A 21,784-nucleotide genomic window follows, 5' to 3' on the forward strand; every position below is an offset into this window, starting at 1 on the left:
CATTTTGTTAAGAATTTTTGTTAGAGAATTTGATAATTAAGTGTAAAGATTCTCAATTATACTGTTTAGTTTTTAAGAAATGAAAGAATAGAAGAAGGTAGAATAGCATGAACTATGATTCAGAAGGAGCAGTAATTATTCAACGGGTTGGAAAGGAAGAAAAAGTGAAAGAGGCTTAAAAATAAGACAAAACCATTTAATGCATTTATGGGAAATTTTATACTCTGCATAAATAAAAAGTATAAAATTTTAAGGCACAGTGAATATCTATATAAACATTACAAACTGGCCATTGTTGGACAAGTAAAAATAAAATTCAAGAAATGTAACACCTTCATAAATCATTATCTTCCTTCTACTACAATCAGAAAAGTTTCTGAGTCAACTCTTTTACATCTGGTACTTCTAGAGAGAGAAGATTCAGGTCACCTTTAGATACGCTTGCCTTTACAGGATACCCAAATAAATATGAGTTTGAATATCTTCTCGAATGAAGATAAAAACAAGGGGAACACATCAGATTATCATTCTTTACTGGTAAACTGTAATTTATGACGACATTACATAATCTGAAGATTAACCCTTTAAGCACTAAATTATATAATTTATATCCATGACTAAAAAGATCACCATCACATGCCATGAACCACCATACTATGAATCCATGTAACTGAGGAGTCCAAAAAAGAATTATCTTCCTAAATCCTTCAAATTTCAATTGAAGAATTTAGTGGCCAGATGCTCACCGCTAACAGACTTCCATAATAAGCCCAATGCACCTGTGTTGTTTGTTTGAAGCTATACTTTAGGCAGATATATTTAAGACTGAACTTAATGCTATTTAGAAGACTATTAACAACGATTAATCTCTAAAGGCTCTTTAAGTTTGTGAATTGGTTTGTAGCAGCCCCATATCTAAAATATACATTTCTCCTTACATTAAGTTACAAATCAAAGTCATACAGATACCTCATAAGATTCTGAACGCATACAGGAATATTTTCAAAATTAGTTTCATATTATACATTTAGGTCTGCTAATGGCACAGTGGGTACAGGGATGGCCAACCAGGTCAAGCACACTATCCACTGTTGCTACTTCAAAGTGGTTAATGACTGTTCATTTCATTATGCCACCACTGCACCTTGTACAATATTTAACAGTGAATGCCTGGAGGGTTGTCTTCATTTGTCCCCCAATATCACCCTGCAACCACGTGACCCAGAGGAGGCATTCAGGATTGAATAACTGACATAACCAGGATGCTATGTGGATAATCACTAGGTATTACTATTTGAATACAAATACATTAATAAATTTATCCCATAACTAGTGTTCAAACTTAGCTATTTAAATCTGAATAACTACTGAAAGAGAAAGTAAGATTAAATAACCTTCATTAAAAATGGAAACCCATCTTAATATTTGGTGTTATAAACTCAATCACCTTCCCATGAAATAAAGTTAATTCTCAAGGAAAGAAAATTCAAAATGCTTCTTTCGTGCTCCTTTTATTACACTCAGTAAACCATCCTTAGTATGAAATGAATGGTTAGATATATAAATATAAGACATAACATGAGAAAATCTAGGGCAAAAATCCTCATTTTAATCCAAGACCACAAATATCAGCTCCAGTTAGTCTTCATCAGCAACTTACCCATTTTTTTTCTTACACAAAGACAAGGTTGATAATTTAACTCTTCCTAGTTGGTGGTTAAGGCTCTAGAATGTCCTTACCTTTTTTAAAGATCATTTTAAAACCAAAGCACTAATTTGACACAGTAAAAGCACAATACAAAGATCCAAATTTCAAATCTGGCTTTTGCTAGATAGAGTTTAAGAATAAAGAAATATTCTTCCCTTTCTTGATAATAATTTAAAATATAAATAATTGTATTAAGTCCCAAGACCCATTGAATAGAGAATGTGAAAGTTTCTGGTATAAAAACTACCTTAGAAGTCTGATAGTCATTTCATTCTACAGAGGGACAGAGACTGGATTTTGTTTGCTTTCTGTAATTACTTCACAATCTCCCTCCATTTCAAAATTGAGATTCACAAATGAACTGGATGCCAGTGTTTCTGGTTGATCGGACTGAACAACGGAATCAGCCTGCAGCTTATTTTGTTGGTATTGTCTTTCTGCTTCTTCTGACATCCTATTTTCTTCTTCTTCTTCTTCTTCCTAAAAAGAAGTAACAAGAATAGTTGAAACATAAATGTCCAAATGGAACAGTATTTTTCTCCCACTTTCAGTACCCAGCACAATGAAATCTAGCTTAATTGTGCACATCAATCCTAGGAAAATCTAAATATTACAAAATTCTACAATGTATGCTAATCTGATAAAGAATGACTAGAATGAAGTGCCTAGTGTTAGGAGGCTATCTCTGGGACAGCTAGAGGATACACGTCTTCATTATGCAACCCATTCAGTCCACAACAAATGAAACTGAATCAAGAAAATGTAAAAAGGAGACACACCTCCTTCTTCATCCGGTAATACTCATCAATTGCATACTGGTATTTTGGGGTGCTGATGCCCAAAACAGATGCAATCTTCTCTCCAAGAAAGTCACAAACTAAAAATATAAAAGTTATAAAAAAAATACAAAAGTCAAATGGTTTACATAATTCCATGTACATTTCTTGAGCCCTTTCTATGTGCAAAGCACTGAAGGAATACAAAATTTACAGTCCCTGCCCTCGGAGAGATTATCAACATTCAGTACATCTTATCTGTGTATCTTCCTTGATTTCCCCAAGAAACACTAGTGGCTCCTTCTGGGCTCCCAATAACACTGCTGGGAATAAATAAGCAGCCAAATAGAATGAGAACAATGTCAGGGAACGAAATGGCACAACAGAAAAATAACTGCTAACAGACCTTTTCTGTGCATGTTCACAAACACGAAAACTGTATCTAAATGAGTATAGCTGTTTTTCAGTCATTTTTTCTTCAAAGCACATCCAGAAGCTAAAGAATGTGTTAAGGTGAAGTATAAGTTAGACTAGTATCTCCAGTGGTAGCTAGCTAGCTGCTGAGAAGGGCGTGACTAAACTCCCCATTGTTTCTCCTTCATTTCTGAAACACCCTACTTGGCCAAGTTCCTGTTCTGGGAATATATGATACTGGTTATACAACATTCAAACAAAAAAGCAATACCTGAGAGGGTGGATGTGGCAGCACGAAGCATGTGAAACCATAAGTAGGGGCCCCAGGTAAGTTTTGTCTGCAACAAGAGGTTAGGTTAGGAACCTTAATACTTAAATTTATTCTATATATTTAGGCCAGGATGAAGCAGTCAAATACTTGGTGGGTACATAGAATATTCTATAGATAGTATAACAAATAGGCTACAATCCAATAAAAAAAAAATTAAAAGCTTTGTAGACAGAATGTCACAAAGACATTTAACATTCACCCATACAACTACCATCACCTTAAGTCCATGGAATAACCCAAAAAAGTGGCAGTCACTGAAATGGAGTTGGTAAGTCACAACCTTGATTATTTACGAACTGATAATCCAGAGCCTTCCTTTCTCCTGTCTTGCTGCTTTTTTTTTTCTGTCTTCATTGTTCAGAAACACATCAGAGTGTGTATACAGTCAACTGAAAGGGATCTAAGGAATCATACATACAACACACTTCTGGTTTAGTGGTGAACTGAGGTTCAGAGAAATTAAGGATAAGTGAGGGCATATCAAATGAACTTTCAGTGTAAGAAAATAAGTAACCAGTAAGTGGCAAGATGAGTTTTTTGTTAATTTAAGGATTAAAAAGGGACTAGACCATGCAACCCAAGAAAAGTTTAACATATAACTGGCAGGCTAGAAACACTGGCAGACTGCCATCCACACTACACACCTCATAGTTAACCTTGGTGCTGTAATTCCATAGAATACTTCTATAAAGCTTGACACATGGATGACAGTTTGCCTCTATGGAGGAAACTGGTCACAGGAGCATGCTTCAATATACCAATATTTTTGTTTATGAAAAGAAAACACAGTATAGAGCATAGGCTCTATCAAATACATTAGTAATTGTTTCCATATTGGTTTCTCAGAGAGAAGAAAAAGATAAACCTTAATCCATAATCTTCTTAGATAAGATATGTTGATGATTACAAGGGCATTAAAAAACCAAATACAAGAATATCTGTAAGACTGAAAACCACAAACACTAGAAACTGCTTCTTTTCTGTTGGTGAAATGGAAGTATCATCCTTTCCTGATATCCGAAGCTGACAAGGTTGCCAATTTCAGTGTTATTTCCTTTCTTCCTGGTTAAGGAAAAATTTTCACCTGAGGGCTTTCAAGTCATTTTGAGTGGACACTATGTGTCTAATCAAGTTCTCATGCAAATTACCTTAAAAAATAACATCATATATTTCAAATATTATTTTAAAAGGATATTTATATGACTGGGCAGACAGGCTAAAGCAGAGGAGGAAACAAAATGAAGAGTAGGTGATACTATTTTTGAAAGGACACACAAGAAAGCTACCTCCTTTGTCTCTCTTCACACGAGAATGGATGTCCAAGCAAACAAATACATTCAAGAAAGTACTGTATATTTCCGGCTCCCTGATCAAATCTGCTATATCTTCTGTATTCAGAGCAGAAGGCATTTCTCATGTGGGATAAGGGTTAGTTCAGGGGCTCTGTTTAATATGCTCTAACACTAGTGTTTACGTATGTCTTACAGCAAGTGGGACAGTGCAGAAATAAAGGGAATGGAACCAATTTCTATAACACATAGTAAGTGAAAGGGCCAAGAAATTACTTAGAAAAAGATTCAGCAAGATTTTGAAGCAAAGTACGTATCTCCCACTGGACCAATTCTCTTGAGGTTGTTTCTACAGAAAATAATTGCTAATGTCCAGACTGTAACTACCAATGGGTCAAACCTGTTCCAGAGCTAAGACACTGGATAAGGATTCCTGAAAACCATCTACCATTATCACACAAAATTCTACAGAATGAATGAGTGGGGCGTTTTGTTCAGACACTGACCTCGAGGCTACTGGGACGCTGCCGTCACTACCAGCTTCACCACTGCCACCACTGTCCCAGTTAACAGGGGAACTGGTAAAGACCTAGAGTCTTCCAGACTTCCAGGTTATGGGTGCAAACTCTAGTAGATTCATTCATTTCTTCAAAAATTTAAGTATCTATTTCTTCCTGAATAATTATTTATCGCTTCCTTAATAGTGAACTATTAAGCCTTGCTATTTGGGGACTTTCCTGGTGATCCGGTGGTTAAGAATCTGCCTGCCCATGCAGGGACACGGCAGGTTCAATCCCTGGACCAGGAAGATCCCACATGCATCAGAGCAACTAAGCCTGTGTGTCTCAACTTCTGAAGCCTGCGTGCCTAGAGCCTGTGCTCTGCGCAATGAGAAGCCTGAGCGCTGCAATTAGAGAGTAGCCCCAGCTCTTAGCAACTAGAGACAGCCCACATGCAGCAACAAAGACTCAGCACAGTCAAAAATTAATTAAAATTAAAAAAAAATTTTAAACCTAAGCATACATGTGTTTTACAACATTATTACACTTTTTCTATCCTGCTGGTTTTCCCATTTACTATACTGAAAATATTAAGCATATTTCTTAAATGCTTCTATTTCTACAGGCAGAAAAACTAGGCCCAAAATATAATAATTTGGAAAGCTCGCCCTTCACAATGTAAAACTTCACAACGGAAAATCTACCAATAAATATTCACCAGGAATATATGAGACTGTCCATTCCCTTGTACCCCCATTACAGTATACTGTCCTTTTCCTTTTCATTTATTTATTTGTATTATTTTGGCCATGCCTTGCATCATGCAGGATCTTAGTTCCCCAACCAGGGATTGAACCCATACCCCTTGTAGTGGAAGGGTGGAGTCCTAACCACTGGACCACCAGGGAAGTCCCACATCCTTTTCCTTTCTTAAAATTTGATAGGCAAACTGAGCCCAGATAATTTTTAGTTCTGACTATATTATGAAAGGCATCAATCCATTTATATAGGTAGCAATTATGTGCATAATCAAAGTTTTTAATGTGTATAGTTAAATACACATATATATGCATATTTGAGGAACCCTAAACAAAACTACCACGGGTTAAAGGAATTACTGGAAATATGTCTGTTCTTAAGACACATCTAAGGTAAAAAATCTAAGGAAAATTGTAAAAAGACCTAGGTCTCCATTTCTTACTTTCTATCAGGTACCATATGCCAGGAGTATTATTCTTAAATCTTTATTTAAAATATCTGGGCTTATCTTTAACTGGGTCAGTTCTACAAATCTTCTATATAAACATACCAATACCAATGCCAATACCTTTTCCAAATTTCTTTGTTCTCAGATTTATGATGCATTAGAAACAAACAGATGGAAAAGGAAATGGCAACCTACTCCAGTGTTCTTGCCCGGAGAATCCTGGGGACGGGGGAGCCTGGTGGGCTGCCATCTATGGGGTCACACAGAGTTGGACATGACTGAAGGGACTTAGCAGCAGCAGAAACAAACAGAAAATGGACAATCTGCTCTTCACATTAAGTGAAGCTAGATCTGCCTTCAGTGATTAACACCTGAGAGGATAATTGGTACTTTGCTAAAAAAGATAACAAATGTTGGTGAGGAATGCAGAGAAACTGGAACCCTTAGTTGCTATTGGTGTGAATGCAAAATGGTGTAGCCATTATGGAAAACAGTGTGGAGGGTTGCTCAGAAACTTAAAAATAGAAATACCATATGATCTAGCAATCCCACTTCTGGGTAGTACCCAAAAGAACTGAAATTAGAATCTCAAAGAGGTATTTCCACTCTCATGTTCACTGCAGCACTGTTTACAGCGGTCGAGGTACGGGAACAACAGGAAGCGCAGTGGGGGTCCAGTCCTGGCCACCCCAAGGTGACTACTCCACGACTGGCCAGACCTGAAAGCCAGCTTGGATTAAGATTAAGCACGCTGCCTTCCGGTGAAGGAAACACAGACAGGTTTCTTATCACCTAGGTTTCTTGTCTTAGTTTAGGCATAAGAATTCAAATAAATTCCAATGACAACATGCTACATAGAGGGTAACTTACAATTTTAAGAATGGATAGGGACTTCAGGCAAAAGAGTGGGAGGAACCCTGAGAACCCACGACCCAGTGAAACTGGTGAAAATTATTTTAAATGAACATTTAAAGCCTCTGGAAATGGTCCTAAGGGTATATGACAAATGAGTAAATAACTAATCAAGAAAATAAAGGAAAATGTGATAAGAAAATGAGAGTATGCAGTACGTGAACCAAGATCACAGGCCTTCCCAGCAAAGTGAAATGTAAAGTCCACTGCAGACTTGTGCAACTAAGAAAGAGCACAGGGCTCCTTCCACCCCCAGCTTCCAACAGGAGGTGTTTCTTTCCAGAAAGAATGGGACATTAATCAGCATTTCTCAACCTGCCCAGAAGCCATCTATTCCTGAGACTAACTCCCAGGTGAGTGCGGTTGACAGGGGAGGGCTCCCTTCTTCCATCAGCTTCCACTAACACAAGGGAGGCTCTACCGTGAGCACGGTGCAAGTGAGAATACGGGGGCACCGACCCCAGTTCATTAGCCAGTGGTTCCATGCCAGAAGAGATGAGCCATGACCTAAGGCTTCCTTCTGCTCCCAACCTCAACTGAGCATTCAGCTCCTAAAGTAGGGGGGTCACAGAGAAATGCACTCCTATCCCTACCCCCCAACTCTGGAGCTCTACCTAAGAGATTTTGCCCAGGAGGAAAAGCAGGCCATCACACAGATTGCTCCTAATTTCTGCCATGTGAACTGACTTCATCTGCAACAGAAGTGGAAAAGTCCAAGTTTAAGGGTACTCTCAAAATCAGTGAAGATTTTGGTAAAAGGTACTTGGGAAGAAATTCTTCGATTCTATCAAGATACAGGATCAACTGTAGTTGACCAGCTAGTTTGAAGCAGAGAACAGCAAGTGAGGAGGAAACAGAATTTGTTAAAAGAACCCATAAACTGACTAGACAAATAAACAAGCAAATATTACAACAAAATCAAGATTCTGGGTAGTGGAGATTTGGGAAGAGGGAGAGGGGCCCACCCAGAGTTGTTACAGTATATTATCTAAAATGTCTAGTTTCAAAAAAAAAAGTATGAGACATGCAAAGAGACAGGAAAGCATGACCCATACACTGGGAAGAAAATAAAAAAAGCAGACAACAAAACTACTAGTGAGTGACCAGATGTTGGACTTAACAGGAAAAACTCAAAGTAGCCTTTTTGAGTATGTTCAAAGAATTAAGGAAACCATAGGGCTTCCCTAGTGGCTGAGATGGTAAAGAATCTGCCTGCAACGAGGGAGACGCAGGCTCCTGGGTCAGGAAGATCCCCTGGAGAAAGGAATTGCAACCCGCTCCAGTATTCTTGCCTGGACAATTCCATGGACAGAGGAGCCTGGTGAAATATAGTCCATGGGGTCACAAAGAGTCGGATACGAGTGAGCGACTCACACAAACACAAACACACACACACGCATGTAAAGAAATAAAGGAAGGTATGATAGCAATGTCACATCAAATACAGAGTATCAGTGAAGAGAAATTATATAATAGAACAAGATGAAAATTCTGGTGTTGAAAAAGTATAATAACTGAAATGAAAATTTTAATAGATGGAAAAAGAAACTGACAGAAATGAGGGGAGAAATAGACAATTCAACAATAACAGTTGGAGACTCCAACACTCCATTTTCAATAATGAATAGGGCAACTAGGCAGCAGATCAACAAGGCAACGGAAGACAAACAACACTATAAAGCAACCAGACCTAGCAGACACCTATAGAACACTCCACCTAACAGCTCTACCACTGCAGGAAACACTTCTACAGTATTCTGCATGCATTTGGAATTGCCTTCAAAGTACACTGTTTTACAGTCCTTTGAATGTTTGCTACAATAGAGAATCTGCATCTGATTTAATAACTAAAATTTATTTATTAAAACCATATCTGAAGAAAAACTAGTAATAACACTTTTTAAACCAAATCTAAATGAATAATTCTCTGTTCTGCTACTCTGCTTTATTTTCTTCATAGAACTATCCATAGTCTGATAATTACAGTATATATTGTTTATTACCCTTCTGTCTACTGGTGTAAGAGCATAAATTTACACTGCCCATTGCTGTATCACCAGCACCTAAAACAGTACCTTTTACAAAGTCAGTAAATATTTCAGCAACTGAACTCTCAAAATGACTACTTAGAAGGGCAACATTCCCTTTTTAAAAATGTACAACTAATCGTAATTTTTTAGTCACATCTTTAATAGTTTAGAAGTTCTTAAGTTCAGCTGATGAGGAACACAGAGTTAAGAACTATACACTCCTAATCAAAACGAGGTGATATAAAAAAGAAGTGACAACCATCAGCGGTATGTAACATTTAATACAAAGGGACAGGAATTCAAGCACTCTGCTTAGTGAAGTAAATCTGAAAGAAACCTATCCATGCCAACAAAAAACTTCTGACTCTCAAAAATAAACCATTCACATTACTCAAGACAGGAAAGAGGTCCATCCATGCTGTGTAAAAATACTGCTTTCTACCAAAATCAAAACACAATATTATAACCAGAATATAGTTTATTTAAACCTATCCCATGGACGGAGGAGCCTGGTAGGCTGCAGTCCATGGGGTCGCTAAGAGTCGGACATGACTGAGCGACTTCACTTTCACTTTTCACTCTCATGCATTGGAGAAGGAAATGGAAACCCACTCCAGTGTTCTTGCCTGGAGAATCCCAGGGATGGGGGAGCCTGGTGGGCTGCCATCTATGGGGTCGCACAGAGTCGGACACGACTGAAGCCACTCAGCAGCAGCAGCAGCAGCAAATGGTTCCTTCCATTCAGTGATTAAGGGAAACAAATCAGCTAGAACAAAACCCACTGACAAAAGGCTCATCAGTCTCACACCTACCGGATCAACAGGAGGCAGAACATCCTTCTTCTCCAGGCTGTCCACTTCATCTTCGTCTGTGCTGTACTCTTCCATCGTTTCACCGCTAACAAAGTGGATGACTCTCCTTGGGACTTTCTTCTTTTTTCCTATGACTCCCAGTTCTACATTTTCAAAGCCTCTTTCATTACTCATCTAATGTCAATAATAAATCAGGAAAAGGAGAGTTTCAAGTGAGATTAATTTTCTTCCATATAACCAAAAAAAGGATTATTTGGGGTTGCTTTATTTAGAGAATAAAGAAATATAAGCCAGTCTATAAACAGTTTTAAAAAAAAATAAGACAGGCCACACACATAAAAGAATATTGACAGCAAAAATGAAGGGTTTAATGAACTGAGTAACAAAGCAAACCTCTGCACACTCACCACCAAGGTTAAAAAATAAAACTTAACCAATTAAACTTTTTAAGTCAAAAGCTTAGAAATCAAGCAGCACACTTTAGGTCACAGCAATTCCAATGCTGTATAATATATGAAGATATGCTGGACATCAATAATTTTAAAGAATTATGAAGGAATTAATGTGTAATATCAAAGGAAAATCATACAGATACATATACATATGTTAGATATGTAGTATAAAAAAATAATTTGTATTAGGTAACCCTGGTAAGTCTTTAGATTTGAGTTAAGCTATGTGTGAGCAAACCAAAACCAGTTCAGCTTAATTCTGAACCTCTCCTTTTCTCAAAATGGAAGTCCCAAATTCAAATGCCTTTTAGGTCCAAGCAGGTACCAAAAATGCGTAAATACTGCTATCGATGAAGAGTAGAGCTTTAAACAAAAGCATGCCCCAACTAAAGACATTAAAATTGAAAAACTTTAAATCAGCATGCAGGTCAAATAAATCTCATTTGTAAACCAAATCTGGAAAGCAGGCCATCAGTGTTCTATATGAGAACTTCCAAACTTCTCAGGCACTAATATATACAGGATAACAGTTTTCCTGATAGTAAAAATATTTTTACAAATTTTAAAACTATAATAGTCTAAGGAATTCTAATTATATCCAAACTTCATTCCTAAAGAAACACTCATTTTACCTCACACATACAGCCAATGTTCCAAAACTTAGAGCAAACACATTTTGTGGGAGAGGATGAAGAGCTTTTCCTTGTCATCTTGTCGCAAGTTTAAATTCCTAAGAAAGCCTCTCTTGTATCTTCTTAATAAGGATATTTCAAAAAAGCACAGCGCAAGTAATTGTTAAAAAAAAATCTGACAACACTGGTTACCCCTCGGGTTAGGTACAAAGATGGGGAAGGAGGTACAGGTAAAGGAGTGGTCAAGTGGGCTTTTTATGCTTTGTGTATTTTGTTGTTGTTTTATTTGTGATGTGATTTATTTGTATTTATTGTGATGAGAATGTTCCTGTATTACTGGTTCAAATTTAAACCTAAACCTAAAATGACTAGCATGCTTAGACTTCATGTTGGTGGGACTGTCCAGGACTGAGTCCAGAGTTCAAAAATTTTATCCTCTATAAGGATTCTCTGTGACCCCAGGGACTGCAGCTTGCCAGGCTTTTCTGTCCATGGGATTTCCCAGGCAAGAATACTAGAGTGGGTTGACATTTCCTTCTCCAAAGGAGCTTCCCGACCCAGGGATCAAACTCACATTTCCTGCATTGGCAGGTGGATTCCATCTGCTAATGCAAGAGATGTAGGAGACACAAGTTTGATCCCTGGATCGAGAAGATTCCCTGGAGGAGGAAATGGCAACCCACTTCAGGACAGGTCACAGTCCATGGGGTTGCAAAGAGTCATATGTGACTGAGCATGATGATAAGAATTCTTACAGTTGGAGATATGCCAACACATAATTTAAACTCATGATTGTTGTTCAAACCTAGAAAAGTTTTTTGAATTGCACCTGCAAAGATATGGAGTTGCACTGATAAAATAATGGACTTGCCTAGAATTGCCCAGTTATGCAAGTATAAGTAACTTTATTCTTATGAATTATTTCCTGTTAACCCTCTGAAGTCCTTCTTAAAAAACAGATATGGTTCTTCTCTTTCCTTCACTTTCCAAAGGTAAGTTTAGTCATAGGCCAGGATTTGAATCCAGGTATACCCAACCCAAAGAACCCATGCATTGTTCCATGACACACGTGAACATCACTGACAGCAACTATAACTGATATAGAGCAAACTGAGATAAAAATCTTGACAACATGGCCTACCTATAAAATAACCTGAAAAACAAAACCACAATTCTCCCTAGCTGTCCTGAGGTTTCAAATATATCCTAGTCCTTAATAAAGAAAAACCACCCCTTTATAGTATCCATAAATAAGATGGACAACAAATGGCTCACCCACACCATCGTTCTTCTATCACCAATCCCTAAGCATGGTGAGCCATTTCTACCCAATCTCATTTTTTCCCCCTTCACGTGAAATTTGGTTTATGCTTGTCCTGACACAAATGTCTCCTTTTGGACCAAGACTTTATAGGCAAGGAAAAGTCAGAGGAGCTGGGTTAGATCTCCAGTCATCACATAAACTGGGTGGATCTGATGCTAAAGCACCAGTCCCAATCAATGAACAGAGTTGAGACCTTTTGTAGTCCATCATGATGCCTTATTCCACCCCACCCCACCCCCTTCAGAGCTGAAGAAGCTTTTCATTCTCCCTCTAGCAATCTCTCATTGGCTTAAGTTTTCTTTTCTAAGACACAGGCAAAGGAGAAAGGGTGTCTCTCACTGGTTTAACTATTTTGTCTTCTTTAGACAGCTTTAATGAATAAAAACATTCTGGCTGGGTCATAACAACTGGTATAAACTTATCTACTAACTCCATTAACTGACTCTTGGCTGTATTTTTTTCAAAAAGATTAAAATTAAAAAAAACTACAAAGAGGAAGGCTGAAACATGATTCACCGTTTTTCATTCTAATGCCAAAGTTAGTTAAGTACAAACAGAACTTTGAGTAATACTCTATACATAATATGCAATTTCAAAAGGCAGTTTATTTATTCTAATCATCACATTCCATATAAAGATCTTTATTAAAGAGATTTTCATTTAAGTTTTCTTTGAAATTTTTAATATTCATTTTTGATACAGTAAAACCCAAGCTTTAGGTATAGCAGCTTAAACAGGAATGAGTAAACTTTTCCCACAAAGGAGAGATAGTAAATATTTTAGGCTCTGAGGGCCATGTAATCTCTGTCACAATTACTGAACTCTGCAAAAGCAGCCATGGACAATACATAATGAATAGGCTATGTTCCAATAAAACTTTATACAAGTCAGTGGCTGGTGGGATCTGGCCCACAGGCTATAGTTTGTCAATCCCTCATCTTAAGGAACCAGATTATCAAGTAGAAAAAAAAAATCTGTGAAAGAACCTATGCCATGTGATTCCAGCCTCTGCTTGGCAAGGAAGTGGGGTGGGAGTTAGTTAAGGGAGATACTGATAGGTAAAACCAACCAGAAAATAATTTGATTCAAAATTTCCAACAATTACGAAAGCTATTCTCTGAAATTGCAACGGTTTCATTTTTACAGATAAACAATAAACCTGCTGGTAAGAAAATTGTCACTGCCAACTACACAAACTCCATTTCAACAAAGGCCAATGATCTGACAAAACAATTTTCTAACACCAGGAAATTATGAACTGCAATGTCAATTAACATTTTATTATCTTTCATGGTTAACTGTACTGTTTAAATCTGCTTATCTTATTTCTTTGGCCTGTTTTCAACGGCAATTGTCTTTCTATATACTCCCATAGTGCCCAGAACTTCTTAAAAACATGTATTACACTTGGAATTTATTCTGCATCATCTTCCCTAGATAGGTTATCAGCAACATGGAAGTAGGCACAATGTGTATCCTTCACTGCTATATCCTTTAGCCTACAGCTCCTGGCACATCATGCTTGGTAGCAGGGGTGCTAATAAAACAAATGAACAAGTAGTACTGAAATTTTAACTCCTTTAATAATACTGAAGCTGAGATTCTGCTTAAAAGTCTAGTTGGAGCAGATGCTGAATGGCCTGGTTTGAAGCCTAATTCTAAACACACACCCAAGTTCCTGTCTCTTACTTCCTTCCCGACATGACCCTTGGGATTTCTCAGTTCTGATAAACAGAGGATGGCAGGCTCTCCTTCCACCCAAGTCTCCAGCTCAGTGGCCTCTCCCCTCTTACTGTGGTCAACTGGGCATAGATCTGGGATTCCCGGAAACATTTCTGCTACAGGAATGTGCATGAGAAAGCACAAAGGGAAAGTTAGAAAACTGTGTGTATATATGAACCCACTTGTGTATAACAAGATTATATATGCACAGGCAATCCCAGAAAGAATACACCAGAAACCTAACAGTTACTTTTGGTGAAAGTGAATGTGAGAAACGGGTGATGGGGGAGGAATCCCTATGATTTTTTCCTCTTTGCTCTATGGGCCTTCTTTACGTTTGAATATTTATTTTCTTATTTTTTAACCAAGAGTGCAAAAATAACATAACAGTACTAAGTTGCAACAAAGAGACTCTCTTCCGACATTCATCTAGTAAATCAGTACAGGTATGTATACTTTGCTACTAGAGAGATTCAAAGCTGAAATCGTGACAGAAACAATTCCAGTAACAGAAGGAAAAATCAAATGGAAAACACATCAAACACTGTGGACTAAAAGGGTCAGCTCAAGTATACCTCCTGTCAACAAGAGGTCTCGACTCAACTGAACATGACAAGTGGCTTTGTAACCATTTAGCGTTACCCTCAAATTCCTTCTTGCAGGTTACCTTCCTCCTTCCTAAGCAGGAGAAAAAACAACTCCATATATAGTCTAGCCTCTGGACAACTTTTTTTTTAATGCAAACTACTTATAATATTAGAACAAACATTTGGGCACCATTCTCCAGGAATCTGGAGTTTGGGGGAAATGTCTTACATTCAAGTAGTTATTCTTAAAAATGAAGCCACTCAAAAACTCTGCTCTCACTGAGGACGGGAAGATTTTACACAGAAGCAACTCGGGTTTTTAACATCAAAACTGCATACTCCTGGGCTGGTTTCTCCCCTGGAGTGGGAGATGGCAACCCGCCCCAGTATTCTTGCCTGGAAAATTCCATGGAGAGGAGCCTGCCGGGCTAGAGTCCATGGGGTCCCAAAGAGCTGAGCATGACTCGGCTCACGACTGAGCACACGAGCTGGTTTCAGGTAAAGCCATTCCTTCATTAGCTTTACTTGGCCAAAGATCCTACTACTACTATTTTAGACACGAAATCCAAAACAAAACAGACCTCCAAACCTTACCTAATGCTCTAAACTTACGCTATTCAATACATAAGTTAACCACGTGTGGCTAAGACTCACTTGAAATGTGGCTAGTTCAAGAGATGTGTTGAAATACACAAAGGATTTCAGACTAGCACAGAGAGACAATGAAATATCTCAGTGGTAACTGTCATCTAAATTGCAAGTTTTTTTTTTTTTTTTTTACAAACTGGGCTAAATAGAATATCAAAATTAATTTCACTGGTTTCTTTTTAAATGAAAATACAACTTACAATGCAGATAGCATTATGTCTATTGGACAGCGCAGCTCTGGGCCTTAGTTATCTCGTTGGAGAAATGGGGATAAACGTACACCTTGTGCACAAGTAATAAGGATTAAATGCCGGGGAAAAGCCTGTAAACGCATATTACCTAGCTGCTATCTGCTAACCAAAGGGCAGATGCCAAGTAAGGAGCTCCCAAAAGGAGAGACTGAGAAGTGACTGTAGCCATCGCCACCTGGCTTCCTGCTACTCCAAGGACAGCCTTTCGGGTACACGCCTTCCTTCTAGCTATCGCAGACCCGAAGCCGCAACCTCACCCCGCGACACTCGAGGCCTCCCTGGAGTCTGCGGCGCTGTCAGCGGAGGCGTTGCCCAGCTGCGCCGCGACTAAAGGGGCGTTCGCCCCTTCCCTCCAGCCGACGCTGAGAGGCAGGGACACTGTGAAGAAGAGCTCCATACGGAACCTCCAGCGGACGGCCTGCTCGAAGGAAGGCCGGACAGGCCAAAAGGGCAGGCGGCGGACTAGGCAGACAGGAGGCGGGGCTTTCTGGCCTCACTCAGCCTCGGGGCTGTCGCAACCATCTGCGGCCCCACCTACCTGCTGTGCCGATTCCCTGAACGCCGACGCGGCCGCAGCTCCCGAGGCATTCACGGCTTGTGCCTCCTCACGGCTCGCTGGCTCCTGCTCCATCGTTGTCGCCGCCACAGGACTGCTGGCGCTGGCGAGATACAAGGTTATGGCCGATAAGCCCAATTCCATCCTCCGCCTCCCCACCCAGCTGCGGACCGAGCCAGAGGTCAGGAAGTGGGACTCACCGGCAGGGCCCGCCTAGCGCCGCGCCCCGCCACGCCTCGGCCGGAGGGGCGGGGCAGGGAGGCCTTGGGTGGGGCTTGTATGGGGCGGGGCTACTGGCGCCCCGCCCATCCAGCTCGGCACCCGGGGCTTGCCAGAAACGGCCTAGACTGCACAACTGCGGGGCGGGGCGAGGCAGGGCGGGGCGTTATGCTGCAGCGTTTCCGGCCCGGCCCAGGTCCGGAGCTCGCCGCCTGGCACCACCAGTGACGTCATGTCTCGTACCTGTACCGGGAACCTGACTTCTGGATCTTCACGCAGCCGCTCACCAACTGCATCCCGGGCAGTCATTCCCAGACTTTGGTTTCAGTACTTCTGAAATATGAGCAGCTTCGTAGTGTGCTTCAAAGACTTGTGATGAGATGTGACTGCTGAAAATATATTTTCTAATGAAAGATTCGTGCTACGTATTCCATTTCTTTTATGGATGGCGATCTAGCCAAGATACCTTGAAATAAGAGCCTCGAAGGCGAATTTTGTTTCCACCTATATGAAATATTTTATATGTAACTAAAAAAGTGAGACCTGAAGAAGAGCAAAGGGCAGTAACAAGCTTCTATTTTACAATAACAAATGTGAGGAATAATTTATTATCTGTTTAGGGGTGTGTGTGTGTAAGAGGGAACATTTCAGACTTTTACAGTTTTTCCCAGTGTTCAACCAAATTAAAAAGTTATGATTGCAATCATTATTGCATTACTGTGGTTGGAGCATTTCCAGGTAAGTGGTCTTTTATTGTTTTTTAGTATGAGAATTTTCATGCAATTTTCACCATTTGTAGAGGTCAAAAATAAAATACACTATTTTGATCATGAAGAGGAGCTTCATTTGATACTTTGAATTTGATTTTCAAGCCAGTCAAATTTCATAAATACTCCCCAAAGTTATGGCCTACAATATCTTCTGTGTCTGCAGGCCCAACACGGCTACAATCTTAGTTATTCCTTTCTCTCCTATGCAAAATTCTTTTTCTGCTTAATATTCTTGTATACTTTCTATCCTGAATATAACTATGATGACCTAAAAACCAAGTTGAAAACCTTAAAAACAGAAGTTGCTTATTTGACAACCATCTATATTTTTTAAATCAGATGGAAATTCATCATCTATTGTTGCTAAGGTACACAAGTGCTGTCTAGTGGCAATAGGAAGGAGTTGAGACAATCCAAAACAGCAAAAACAAACTGCAGTAAGTTGAAAAGAAAAATAAAGAACCGATTGTTAAAGGCTCCATGGATTGGCTGTCAAAAACAAGCCAGTTGTTCTACATTACATGTATTCAAAAATCCCTTTCCTGTTAACTGGCAAGAAGGGTAATCAACAGCTTATATCATTAAAAAAAATTAGTGGAATGTTTTTAATTGCATGATTTTATTTTGCAAATTGGCAATTTAACATCAAATCATGATTTTCACTGCCACAGAACTTATTTTCATGGTTTACAAGTACATTTCTTAGTTTACTGAAAATTCAAAATGCAAGTCACATTCCAAGAGGAACTAGAATAGTTACTTTTTAACACAAATATGCAATTGAAGAGCAGTCTTTTGCAAAAAAACAACTTATAGCAAGAGAAAAGCACAGCGATTCTAATGGTTTTACTTGGGGCATTGACATTTTTGTCCTTATCTCCAGACTGTCACAGGTCAACTAAAAGTAGACAACAAAACAACATGCCAAATCTTTCTTTCACTTTGTAATATAGGTTGTATTGTATACCTGTGACAAAAAGATAAATTCCGGTATTACTATAATTTACTTGAAAATATAACTGTTACTTAAATTTAGTTATCTAATGATGCATGTAGAGCTAAAAAGGTAAATTTAGTTATACCTATTTCTGTGAAAGGCTGGGAAAACAAAAACTCAATAACCAGGAGTGTCCATCAGATAAAAAACAAGACGTCATGGTTTTGGCATAGGTACATATATATTTTAGTAAAGAATATTTATTTCAAGTTATAGTTTCATAATCATGCACAAGAAAAAAAGTTTAAAAGGTGTTAAAAATGCACTTTTTCAATTGGAAGCAATGGCCACTCCTGATTTGGTGAATTTAGTGAATAATCTCTCTAAAACAATCCTACACACAAATGCAAGACCACTAAAATCATGAATTTGCAGCTGCAGCATCTGACCACTGCCACTCAGCAGCCACCTCAACAGAAAAGCCAAAATTCTCTCCAGGGTTCCTTTCAAGGCTAGGTCCCTGCCACTATCATAATCAGCCTGGCCACTGGAAGAATTACCCAAAGTTCAAAAGAAGGCCTTATTCGCAGCCCAAAGCTACCCTCTTGGACCCTTTTCATGAACATTCTGAGAAATTTGAAATGCACCTCCCTTTTGTAAACAAACACTCATGAAGTCCTGAGAAAAGTTTGGGGTCTTTCCAGTATCCCACTAGCACCATTGGGAGAGTTGGACCTTCTTTTATAGGAGCTGAGGCTATTACCACTCTTGTGTCTTGAACCCCACCAGCCTTCAGGCCCTCTTCCTTAGAGTCCCAGAATGGTCCAAATGGTGTGAGTTCCAAACATGGTTGTGAAGGTAAGTCAGTTAGCCCCCTTGCCTTCTGAGATAGGTTCTTTTCAGGGGACTCATTAGTTACTTCTGTCCCTGTACATTTTTGGGGGCCAAGACCTCCTGGGAAAATTACACACTTATATTTTCTTTTCCCTAAAAGGAGAAATACACTTTTATTTTGACTCCTCAGGGTCTACCTCCAACTCTCGTCCTGATATTGAGATTCCCCATCACAAGGATTTGTTAGATTCTGTTCCTTCTACATTATGGTCTACCTCTTCAAACAACATTGAACACATTCATTCAGTTCAGTTCAGTCACTCAGTTGTGTCCAACTCTTTACCACCTCATGGACTGCAGTACGCCAGGCTTTCCTGTCCATCATGAACTCCCGGAGCTTACTCAAACTCATGTCCATCGAGTCAGCGATGCTATCGAACCATCTCATCCTTTGTCGTCCCCTTCTGCTCCCACCTTCAATCATTCTCAGCATCAGGGTCTTTTCAGATGAGTCAGTTCTTCACATCAGGTGGCCAAAGTATTGGAGTTTCAGCTTCAACATCAGTCCTTCCAATGAATATTCAGGACTGATTTCCTTTAGGATTGACTGGTTGGATCTCCTTGCAATTCAAGGGACTCTCAAGAGTCTTCTCCAACACCACAGTTCAAAAGCATCAGTTCTTCAGCACTCAGCTTTCTTTATAGTCCACCTCTCATATCTGTACACGACTACTGGAAAAACCAAGGCTTTGACTAGACGGACCTTTGTTGGCAAAGTAATGTGTCTGCTTTTTAATATGCTATCTAGGATGGTCATCAGAGAAGGCAATGGCACCCCACTCCAGTACTCTTGCCTGGAAAATCCCATGGATGGAAGAGCCTGGTAGGCTGCAGTCCATGGGGTCGCTAAGAGTCAGACACAACTGAGCAACTTCCCTTTCACTTTTCACTTTTCACTTTCATGCATTGGAGAAGGAAATGGCAACCCACTCCAGTGTTCTTGCCTGGAGAATCCCAGGGATGGGGGAGCCTAATGAGCTGCCGTCTATGGGGTCGCACAGAGTCGGACATGACTGAAGTGACTTAGCAACAGCAGCAGGATGGTCATAACTTTTCTTCCAAGGAGCAAGCATCTTTTAATTTCATGGCTGCAGTCACCATCTGCAGTGATTTTGGAGCCCAAAAGTCTGTCACTGTATCCATTGTTTCCCCATCCATTTCCCGTGAAGTGATGAGACCAGATGCCATGATCTTGGTTTTCTGAATGTTGAGTTTTAAACCAACTTTTTCACTCTCCCCTTTCACTTTCATCAAGAGGCTCTTAGTTCTTCTTCACTTTCTGCCATTAGGGTGGTGTCATCTGCATAGCTGAGGTTATTGATTGGACTTCCCTGGTGGCTCAGACGGTAAAGTGTCTGCCTACACAACTCAGGAGACCGGGGTTCAATCCCTGGGTTGGGAAGATCCCCTGGAGAAGGAAATGGCAACCCATTCCAGTACTCTTGCCTAGAAAATCCCATGGACAGAGGAGTCCATGGGGTCGCAAAGAGTCGGACACAACTAAGTTTATTGATTAGGCGCTATCAATTAAGATCCAGGTAGATCCTAATAAACCTTTGCCTCACCTCAGACAATACTCTCTCAGGCCTGAGGCCCTAGAAGGAATTCATCCGACTGTCAAGGCACACTTCCAGAAGCGACTCATCATCTCATGCTTTGGTCCCTGTAGCCCACCAGTCCTTCCCACAGGCAAGTCTCATTCCTGAGGTTGGTATTTCGTTCAGGATCTCTAAGCCATAAACAGTATAGTTATACCACATCATCCCACAGCCCCCAACCTCACAGCATCCTCAATTTAATCCCTCTGAGCACACAGTTCTTTACAGTTAAAGATTTATGTAGTGCTTTCTTCAGCCTTCCTGTCCATCCAGATAGCCAGTACTTGTTTGTCTTTACTTGGGAAGGATATCAATATACTTGGATCATTATGCCTCAGGGCTACACAGAAAACCCTACTTACTTTTCACAGATAGTGAGAGGAGACTTGGCCAGTGTGAATTCTGCCCACAGCTCTACTTTTCTTCGATGTGTTGATGACTTTGTCATGCTCTCCTTCTAAGGAAGCATGCCTCAAGGACAGCCTGTTCCCTCTAACTCAGCTAGCACACAAGGCAGAAGTCTCAAGGAGAAAGTTCCAGTTTGTTCAAACCCAGGTAAGATACTTGAGTCACATGTCAAGGGCACATCTGTTTCCCACTTCTTCCCACCAAGTGCCATTTGAGTTGCTTTTTTGGACTAACAGGCTACTGCAGAGTTGGGTTCCTCATTTCTTCTTGTATGCACAAAACCTTTTTCCCTGCTAAAAGGCAGAGGCCCAATCCTCTTGTTTGGAATAATGAGGCTGAATCAGCTTTTCAAACTTTAAATGTTCAGTTGGCCACAGCCCCTGCTGTAGGGGACCCTAACTATTTTCTTCCCTTTCTTCTATTGGTTCATGAAGTTATTAATAACAGGAAACCCCCTTGGAGAGCTCATTCAGTCCCATGGGGGGGAAACAGATACTATTGGCTTTTAGGGCCAACAGTTGAAGCCTGTAGGTCAAGATCTTTCACCTTGCCTCCAAGCAATAGCAGCCACCACTGCCCTTCTGCAGGTTCTAGAACAGACAGTTTTGAGGTCTCCCTTATGGATTTTTGTCCCTTAACTGGTTGAGGCACTCCACACACTCTTATCTGCTCACTGACTGACATTCTATGACATCTTGCTTTTCTCTCCAAATGTCTTTTTGTGTTATGGTAATGCTCTAAATCCTGCTACCCTCTTAACATCAGCAACAGATAAGACCTCACATGGTTGCATAACCACAGTTGGTA

At 39.8% G+C, this 21,784-nt stretch overlaps 1 protein-coding gene across 2 annotated transcripts; it reads right to left on the reverse strand.

Annotated features, from left to right (window-relative positions):
• Positions 1 to 175: 175 nt before the first annotated feature.
• FAM177A1 (family with sequence similarity 177 member A1) lies at positions 176 to 16,733 on the reverse strand. Of its 2 annotated transcripts, XM_006043849.4 has the most exons (6): positions 16,352 to 16,733; positions 16,134 to 16,254; positions 9,980 to 10,153; positions 3,170 to 3,236; positions 2,488 to 2,585; positions 176 to 2,188 (listed from the first exon to the last, which is right to left on the reverse strand). In XM_006043849.4, exons 2-6 carry the CDS (start codon positions 16,224 to 16,226, stop codon positions 1,982 to 1,984), a joined length of 639 nt encoding a protein of 212 aa, XP_006043911.3. In that variant the 5' UTR covers positions 16,227 to 16,254; positions 16,352 to 16,733; the 3' UTR covers positions 176 to 1,981. The 2 variants fall into 2 exon arrangements, with proteins under 2 accessions (XP_006043911.3, XP_006043910.3); XM_006043848.4 differs by lacking the exon at positions 16,352 to 16,733 and having other exon boundaries at positions 16,134 to 16,341.
• Between the last annotated feature and the right edge of the window lie 5,051 nt (positions 16,734 to 21,784).

This window comes from Bubalus bubalis, chromosome 20 (genome assembly GCF_019923935.1).
Source record: "Bubalus bubalis isolate 160015118507 breed Murrah chromosome 20, NDDB_SH_1, whole genome shotgun sequence".
Taxonomy (NCBI): Eukaryota; Metazoa; Chordata; class Mammalia; order Artiodactyla; family Bovidae; genus Bubalus; species Bubalus bubalis.

Bases quoted from the DNA above. Each gene is read 5' to 3' on its own strand.
- FAM177A1 (XM_006043848.4), bottom strand. From the start codon at position 16,295: ATGGAATTGGGCTTATCGGCCATAACCTTGTATCTCGCCAGCGCCAGC. The intron at 3,237-9,979 runs GTAGGTGTGAGA...CTCTTGTTGCAG, and splicing joins TTCTGCCTCCTGTTGATCCG to ACAAAACTTACCTGGGGCCC. The intron at 2,586-3,169 runs GTATTGCTTTTT...TTATATTTTTAG, and splicing joins TGCCACATCCACCCTCTCAG to TTTGTGACTTTCTTGGAGAG.